The sequence below is a fragment of the Lampris incognitus genome, chromosome 13 (genome assembly GCF_029633865.1).
Source record: "Lampris incognitus isolate fLamInc1 chromosome 13, fLamInc1.hap2, whole genome shotgun sequence".
In the NCBI taxonomy this organism is placed as follows: domain Eukaryota; kingdom Metazoa; phylum Chordata; class Actinopteri; order Lampriformes; family Lampridae; genus Lampris; species Lampris incognitus.
The window spans coordinates 24,499,859-24,509,642 of NC_079223.1; the positions used below are offsets into that span (position 1 = coordinate 24,499,859).

At 41.8% G+C, this 9,784-nt stretch overlaps 1 protein-coding gene across 2 annotated transcripts in view; it reads right to left on the reverse strand.

The window, feature by feature from the left end:
• Positions 1–7,510, reverse strand: part of LOC130122407 (C-terminal-binding protein 2-like) — an 86,884-nt gene extending 79,374 nt beyond the window's left edge. The window contains exon 1 of one of the 2 annotated variants that reach the window (XM_056291304.1): positions 7,354–7,509. In XM_056291304.1, coding sequence (XP_056147279.1) covers positions 7,354–7,411 — 58 coding nt within the window. In that variant the 5' untranslated portion in view covers positions 7,412–7,509. Of the gene's footprint in view, positions 1–7,353 lie in introns of both variants that reach the window. The other variant, XM_056291306.1, reaches the window with a different exon arrangement.
• Positions 7,511–9,784: the final 2,274 nt, after the last annotated feature.

Here is a 9,784-nt window from a genome sequence, read left to right on the forward strand (position 1 = left end):
GTAGCTGTAACTGCCATGAATGAATCAATAACATTAACCTTATGCAGTAAATAAAACAAATAACCAAGTTTCTGAATTCCTTTCCGAGAACAATCTGTACAATCCGAATCAGTCTGGCTTCAAGCGGGGTCACCCTACCGAGACTGCACTCCTGTCAGTAATAGAATTACTCGTTTTGGCTACAGCTGCTGGTCAGTCCTCAGTTTTATTGCTGCTAGATCTGTCAACTGCCTTTGACATGGTTAACCACCAAATCTTCCTCTCCACACTCACTGAGCTTGGTATCTCGGGATCTGCCCTCCACTGGTTCACGTCCTACCTCTCGGGGAGATCTTTTAGAATATCTTGGAGGAAAGAAGTGTTCAAAACTGCACAGCTTATCCACAGGGGTACCTCAAGGGTCAGTGTTTGGTCCCCTTCTCTTTTCAATATACACCACCTCACTTGGTGCAATCATCCACTCTCATACCATTGCTATGCTGACAATAACCTGCTTTTCCTATCATTCTGCCAGATGACCTCACAGTCTCAGCACTCATGCCTTGCTGAAATTTCTAAATGGATGCAAGAACGCCACCTTCAGCTTAACCTATCTAAGACTGAGCTCCTTGTCATCCCAGCCAGTCCATCCTTACAACATCAGATCAAAATCCAGCTCGGATCAACCCAACCCATGCCCACAAAATATGCCCGAAACCTGGGAGTCATGATTGATGACCAACTAACCTGTAAGGTTCATGTGGCCTCGATTGCTCAGTAGTGCCGATTCGCCCTGTACAACATCAGGACAATTAGACCCAACCTGTCTGAGCATGCAGCACAACTCCTGGTACAGGCTCTTGTTATATCACTCAATGACTACTGCAACTCCTTACTGATAGGTCTCCCTGCATGCACTTTCAAACCTCTGCAAATGATCCAGAATGTGGTGGCACGTCTGGTCTTCAACCAACCCAAAACAGCCCATGTCACCCCATTGTTCATATCCCTCCACTGGCTCCCATTTGCTGCCCATATCAAATTCAAAACCTTAATAGTTGCTTACAAAACAGCAACTGAAACGGCTCCCGCCTACCCGAATTCCCTCATTCAGGTCTACACTCGGTCACACTCACTACGCTCTGCCAATGAAAGGTGCCTGGCACTTCCACCACAACGGGGCCCTAAGTCACTAGCCAGACTCTTCTCTTCTGTAGTTCCCCGGTGGTAGAATGAGTTACCAAACTCTATTCAATCTGCTGACTCCCTCTCCATCTTTAAGAAGAAGAAGCTAAAGACCCAGCTTTTTCACAAACACCGCCACATCTGATGGTATTAATAATGAGAGAAAAAAAATCGCTTCTAGTATGCACCCTATGCACTTTGTGTACTGCCTGTTAACACCTATGTCCTATCGGACTTGAACCTAGTTTTTTGGCACTTACTTGCATTGTTGCATCCTGACTAGATCCTTGCTTGTGTTGTATTAACTCTCAGATGTACGTCGCTTTGGATAAAAGTGTCTGCTAAATGAAATTGTAACATTATAAATGCATGCTACATGGTGTTGGCCAGAGACAGGAGGAATATGATGAAATACAGTGCAAACAATGTTTCCATGTGTCATTTGTTTACATATAGTTATTGTCTGACCAACACTTTTTAGTTTATATGACGCTCCCCTTGTTGCTCTCCTTGTACTAATTATTAGCTAAACCCTAGCATTAGCTAGTTGACGCTAACAGCTGTTAGCCAACAGTGACGGTTGTTTGCTGGTTCACTCAGCTGACTAGGTTGAATGCTTCTGGTGAATGAGCCAGTGTGATGCAAAACATGCCTCAGAGGTCTGACATGACAATATGATGCCACACGAATGCTTTCTATCCGTAGTTTGTTTATATCACCTTGTGCAGCATGTTGGGATACCATGGTCAAAACACTGTGCTGAAGACAGTTTGATGTTGGATATTCAGACATTCAGCTGGGTTCAACCTCAATAACTTATGAGTGAGATCATCAACACACAGTGGGCGTATTCTGGATTCTGACAGAATGAAGATTTCTGACAGTACAGAAATTATTCAGTACTGTTCTCTGTTTCAGTGACAGTTTATGAAAACAGACTGTTGTGTGCTTGGCTGTAACCCTTTAGAACTATTTTTTACATCCAGGAGCAATACAATAGTGGCCTCTCTTTTGTCTTCTTCTGTCCTGTGGCTCATCAGTCTCCAACTTTCACTACCGTTGTGTCTATTGAACTCAGCCATGCCAACCAACCCCGTGACATCACATGTTATATTACGGCAAGATGGTGCCGCCCTTACTACCAAAGATATAATGAGGCTTCTTTTTTTCGTTTATATGTTTACATTTGTCATGTTTGTTATATAATTGTTGGTTAGAGTGGAAATGCATTTAATAAATCATGTTACCCATATGGAGAATATGTTGATACATTTTACTACATTTTATATGCTTCATCTGAAACTTACAAGTTAATACATATTATGTATCTATATATATATATATATATATATAGAGAGAGAGAGAGAGAGAGAGAGAGAGAGAGAGAGAGAGAGAGAGAGAGAGAGAGAGAGAGAGAGGTTTTCAGGAAAACGTTATATATTATAAACGTTATATATCATATAACGTTTTCGAAACAAAAAACGCTATATATATATATATATATATATATATATATATAGAGAGAGAGAGAGAGAGAGAGAGAGAGAGAGAGAGAGAGAGAGAGAGACAGAGAGAGAGAGAGAGAGAGAGAGAGAGAGAGAGAGAGAGAGAGAGTTGATGAACGTGCTCAACAAATAAGGAGCAAAATATTAAGATAGATGTAAGAAAAAAAACTTTAATTCATAGCAGTACAAGCTTGTTTCGTGCGTCGTGCACTCATCAGCTGCCAAGCAATATAGCCAACATCTATCTTTATATATATATAGACATATACATATATATATGTAGCTTGTACTGCTATTGGCAGCTGATGAGTGCCAACGCATGAAACAAGCTTGTACTGAAATGCATTAAAGTTTTTTTCCTACATCTATCTTAATATTCCGCTCCTCATCTTTTGAGCACTTTTATCTACACCATTGATGGTTTCTGGAAAAAAACATATATACGTATATACTATTGCATTTTTCCACACACACACACACACACACACACACACACACACACACACACACACACACACATATATATAAAATGCATATGTCTTCACACCTGAGCTATATAATCAAAAACTACAAACATATGGAAAACATAATTTGCCATGCACTTTCCTTATAAACAACATACATAATGTTTACTTAATTCATACTTCATTCTTATAAGCATATTGTATGAGAAAAAAGTGAAAGTGGCCACTTTCATGAGTAAATCATAGTGTGAGATAAGTTTTATAAGACATATAAAACAAAGATTTACTATCGGAGGCGATGGGAAAGTCTCAAGTTTTTTTCTATTTCTTTTCCATATGGGTAGCTTGATTGACTGTTTCATGTCCACTTGGTTTTGGGTTCACGATTCTTACCCGGCAGAAACAGAACTTGAAAGTCAAGAGGCATGGCGAGGGGAGATTATCACAGCCCCCAATGGGGTAACAGTCACTGCTCTCACCAAATTACATTTCGGGGGCCATGAAGCCTTTTGATAAACCTATACAGACACACTTGAAGCCAAGACCATTTATTTAGAATTCAATTCAGACCAAATGCACAGCTCCGTGAATTGCACATCACACCGTGTAACAATGTAATCAATGCACATTACGACGGAACAAGTATTGAATTGGCACAATTATTCTCAGAAGATAAATGGAAATTGTAAAAAAAAAAATCCTCTCATCGTCTATCTCCCTCAACGCAGTCTTGAAGTGCAAAAACCAAGCAATTTGCCAATGCGATCGCTCTTCACCACCGTGACATTGTTATTGGATTCAGTCTTGCATTTGTTAACACCACTGATCTCAACTTTGATATCCGTCTGTTCCCCCCATCGGTCCTGCCACGCTGTATATAAATAACACTGGGTGGTCTAATGTGACGAGATGAAAAACATTTTTGGTTCAGAACGTTCCTTGCCTCTGGTTTTGAAATGGCCCTTCTTTTTTTTTTATATGGATGAACAGATTTAGCTTTGCCATGAAGACAGCGTGAATCACCGCCCTGTGATCTTTTAACTTCCCCGATATGAATCACCCACTTCTTCACATTTTCAAGAGCAGCAGCGGTGACTAACTATAGCCTACAAGAAAAAAGTCGGCCATTATCCTGACCTAATTGGAAACAGAGGAGATGTGCGCACTGCACTGCTGAAGCTATCTGTCATACACGGGGGCAGACAACAATGTGCCATTTTTATGATGTCAATGGTTTTGGCATTTGAGAGAGTACATATAACCATTTCTCTCCTATAAAAATAATACATGCAGAGAAAAAAATGTTCTCCCCAAAAAAAAATGTTTTTTTCTTTTGGGGATGTCTTCTCAGGGTAGTGGATACAAGGAGAGAAAGACACTATCGGTGCTTTTTTTCCGCTTCCGGTGTGAGAAGATGGCAGCGCGAATTCCCATTTGCAGCGGCCTCACCCAGTACCATCTATGCAGTGTCTTTGCCCACGTCTAAGTTTGTCTTCGTTTGATGGCTGGGAGAGCCGGTGCTGGGAGGGCCGGCACTGGGAGAGCCGGCGCCGGATTGGCTGGGAGAGCTCGGTCTGCTGTGTCCGGTGGGCCCAAGGATCACGGCCCTGCCTGGAGCTGCGCCCGAAGAGGAAACACCGAGGGCGGTCTGACAGGATGCGGAAGCAGGGTAGGCTACGCTAACTGCTAGCCCATACAGACCGGCAGTTCTGACAGTCATCCTGGCTGGTGTTCGTTCCCTTGGGCATTGATTTTTTGTATAGTTTGGATATATGTGTTAATTTGGATATGTGTGTTCTTGTACAGTTCTCATAGATTTTGGATATGTGTTTTAGTCTTTGTGTTGCACTGCTGGGGGCTGGGGAAACGATATTACGTTTGATTTCATGTACGCAAGTACATGAAAAGAAATGACAAGTAAAGTGTTCCTGATTCCTGATTCATCGAGGAAACATCTCCGACCTAAAAGATGAGCAAAGCAGAAAGCCGTGTTCTCAAGAATGATCTCTCTCAACGTAACACAGCATTTGATCCCCCTCTCTGAAAATGTTGTAACATAAAATTGGAAAAATAAAACACAAAAGAGGACACTGGTGCACACATGCATTTTGAACGCGCCCTCACGCACAAATTATAAGTGGTCCGTGTCAGAGGAAAAATATCGGCGGGTCTAAAGGTGGAGTATCTTTCACTTGTTCTCTTCCTCTTTCGAGCAATCAATCTCACAGACGCATGTGTCCGAAGACACTGTAATCAATCCCGGAGGCTGTAAGAAGTGCATCATTTTATCACAACCCCCCCTCCCCCCCGGCTTCATCACTCAAGCATTCAGAAAACATCACACTGGAGTCTCTCATGCAGCCATCAACCCACCCCCAACCTCCTCTCTCATCTCACCACCCCTCCTATCACCACCATCACTCCAGTCTTGTGTTCCCTCTCTTTCTACAAGACAGCCATCAAAAGCAGCAATCGAGATCATTGGCTGGTCCCCAGGCTCTCTTTCACTGTTGATTATCTCTCTTTCTCTCTCTCTCTCTCTCTCTTGCTCTCTCTCTCTCTCTCTCTCTCTCTCTCTCTCTCTCTCTCAGACACTATCCATAGTACATCTCTCACTGGCTTTTCATTGAGGATGCAGCTGTGGGCTGGATAGCTTAAGAGCTGCAGGCAACTGCATTGTGTTAACAGACACCTCTATGACAGTGGACCGAGTCACTCTTGAAGATAAAAGGTGATGGACATTTGGAGCAATCACCTTAAACTGTGTGGGTGTTTATGCATGTTGGTGTGTATTTGCGAGTATACAGTACAGGTAGTTACTGTGTATGAGTGTGACTGTGCACGTGAACAACTGCGATGGTGTGAACATGGCTGCTCGTGTGTGCATGTGTGTGAGCAAGCATGTGTGTGATGAGTAATTATCCCTATTTGCATGACATGTCTGTGTTGTGGAATTGTTAATGGGGGAAACGGCAGCTTGATACATTATGACTTCATTATACAGCATTGAGACTTAGTATGAATTAATACAACTACTGGGGAAAGAGTACACATCGAACGTGCATGTGTGTATGTGTGTGTGTGCACACAGTAAAATATATAATATATATATATATATATATAAGTATGTGTGTGTGTGTTTGTGTGTGTATATAAATATATATATGTGTGTGTGTGTGTGTGTATATATATATATATATATATATATATATATATACTATATATATATACTATATATATATATATATAGAGGAGCCAAGTATGCACACATCCAGAAAAAATATTTAGGTGCATGACAAAAAAATTGCAAAACATAGAACAAAGGTGTGAGGTCTGCACATTGGAATGCTCCCGATATTTATTTATTCGGCAACATTTCGATCTATCAGATCTTCGAAACTTTGCCGAATAAATAAGTATCGGGGGCATTTCAGTGTGCAGACCTCACTCCTTAGCTCTATACATACAATATCTACACATACCTGCCCACATTCTCCAGACTATATATCTGTTAATGTGCCAATGTGACCAGATAGAGCTGTATACTCATACATTTGCTCTGCAGATATTATAATTTGCAAAGTAAACGTAGATCATTTCTACACCTTGAAAATGTGTTAGTCTTTACAGATCTCACAACTTATGGCACTCTTGCAATTTGTACAGCGAGCATCTGTTAATCCATCTGCAATCAACACAGCAAGGATCATTTTCTAAGCTGATGGGAAGTCCTTATCACCATGATGAAGATGCCGCGCGTTCGTGTTCGAATGTCCTCTTTGTTGTACTTTCTTTGTTGCATTATCTAGAATATGTTGTGTTCAGTTCTCCCAGCATATTCTACTTTATTTTTTCTAACTCTACGGCACAAAGGATAGTTACATATTGGTAAAAGTGTTATTCTTTCCTGCCGCAGTGACCCACTTTCCCCGCTGGGATGATTTAAATTCCAATTACACTCATCTCACAACTATGGCATTTATCTGCTTCAGAGTATTTCGCTTCTTTCTTTTTTTCTTCCCAAGGACACTAAAAGAGGATACACAGATACGGATGAAGACGACATTGATGATTAGGGGGATTTATCCAATGGACCGTCTGGTTATGCAACAGTGTCTCCTGTCATTAAGGTGGAAAACCTAATTTGACTAAAGAAAAAGGCACGACAAAAAAAAAAGTTTCTGAGAGAGCGAGGAGAGAAGGACAGAGGTCTGTCTCACCTTCACAGATCCTGTCCAGCCGCTGTCTCTTCACTTTGTGTTTGTCGGCCAGAGCCATCCTGTAGTAGCTTGAGGGGCGTCCTGTCCTCTCCTCTCCTGACACTTCTGCCCTTTCCTCCTTACACTCTCTAATTCCCCAGTCCACAGAAAGTCAGCGGGCGGGTCCAGAATGCCCTACGGGGCACACTTTGACGATTCGCTCCTGGAACAGCAATGAATAAAGAGCACACAACAAAGGTTACTTTCATAGTCCGCGTTGGCTGTGATGAATGCTCACTGTATTCCGTAGCCCATCCGCCGATGTTGGCGAGTCTTTCTGTGTGAAAACTTAACTTTAAGCTTTGGCGCTTTTCATTACCGTGACTTGAATTCTAGTTCCAATGCCTGTTCGATGCCTATTTGCGTACTGACCTCTGGTGCAAAAATATTTATGCAAAATGGATCTTGTAATTTAGAACCAAAAATAAATGCTATCTGACCTTGTTTGCCTAACTTCCTATAAGTGATGCAAAAGGCTGTTTGTTCATGTGATAGCAGCACTGTAGTTTCCTCTGTCGTAAAACATCAAGGAATTCCCTCCACCCCGCCCCCCCCCCAAAAAAAGCATAGTGCATGCAGAGACACAACTGTCCACAAGAGGGAGCCTTGAATCATGGCACAACACAGCACCAAAATCCTACTGGGGAATGTCAGACATCTGGAAGCCCCCCTCCCCCAAAGTAAATAAAATAATAATAACAAAACAAAAAAAAGGAAAAAGAAAAAAATACTAAGATCAGATGAACACCGAGTAAAAGAGTAAATTAGGGATTTCACCACTGCTCGTCTTCACTCTGTCTGATGCTCCTCTAAACCGCAATATTCTTATTGGTTCCCACCAAAGCCTGAGGGAGCCCATACAGTTTTGTTTATTTGTGTTTTTTTGGGGGGGGGGGCGAGCAGGCAGACAGATCAACAGAGACAGACAGAAACGAATGTTCACGCATGCATACACACATACAAAGATGTGCAGCCAAAAAAGATATGCGCGCACGCACACACACACACACACACACACAGGATGACAAGCAACAGTATACACAAAAACATGCCGTAGAAACACGCAAACATGAACACACACAAACCCTGAGGGCATGAAGTTACACTGATCAAAATATGGGTCAGTTAGTCAGCAGATGGGAGGAGGTTGTGTCAGCGAAATAGAGGCGAAAAGAGGGAGGTGGAAGAAAATACCAGGAAAGCAACGTCTCACAGAATGATGTCCATCAATGTCATCCTCCTGCCCATTTATCTGTTGAGTACTTAGGCTTGAAATAATGTCTTGGGTTATTTGTGACCAAAAAGCCAGTGGCATCTCTCTTTTCAGTCCATCCATCATCAATACTTATCCCTCTACTGATTCATCCATCATCCATCCATTCATCAAACAGTATGACAAATTATTTAGCAGGCAGTGTCAAACCAAATGTTTAGGTCCTTAAATCAGCAGTATCATTTCTTCATTTAACATACATAGTTCTGTAAAAGGAGCGTAGTAAATTGGTGAGCAATAAACTTGCAACGTGCAATCCATCTAATCATTTTGTTCCTTGAATGCTGACAGATCTATTTATCTGAAGTCAGTTACACGTTAGCCAGCCTGCTCCATAAGACAGACGGAACAGAGAGTCACAGAAGTAATCGAGCAGTGGGAAAAGCAGGAAACCATAAGGAAGGTGCAAAGGTTGTGGGTGGGTGGGTGGGGGAGAGGGGGGTGGGTCGAGCCTCCTTGGCTAAGAATAGACTTTGGAAGACATGCACAGGCATCCCTCCCCCTGAGGTGCACAGCTGCTGGGGAGAGGCTGTGAGTCAGAGTGCATCAGACCACTTTGATCGTACGAATATATAAAACATGGCTCCTCCTTTCAGTGCAACAAAAACTTATCATATTGATTTTTTTTTCATCAAAAATAAACTTATCAAAAAAAAAATCCTAATTCAAAACACACCAAGCACAGCATTGAGGGCCTGTTTCTTGTTGTGGTACCTGAAAACATACTTGATGTCAGTCATCAAGCATTGTGCTCATGATGCTTATGAGGACAGACACTATGGGGCATGATGACATTATGTCTTTAGGTCTACATTCACAATTTCCCACTATTCCCATTGATTTGTGATCTAATCCAGATGAATATATAGAACATAATCATGAGAATGTGGTTATATTGCATTGTTTGAACAGTAATCTGTCAGTATAAATTATTTCACTTCCATGAATTATTTCAAGTCATTCGATTCAAGCGACCTGAAATTAAGCCCTATTAAGAAGGCAAACAATATAGCATAGTGGTTTATTCCGGGGATCGCCGGTTCAAATCCCCGTGTTACCTCTGGCTTGGTTGGGCATCCCTACAGATACAATTGGCTGTGTCTGCGGGTGGGAAGCCGG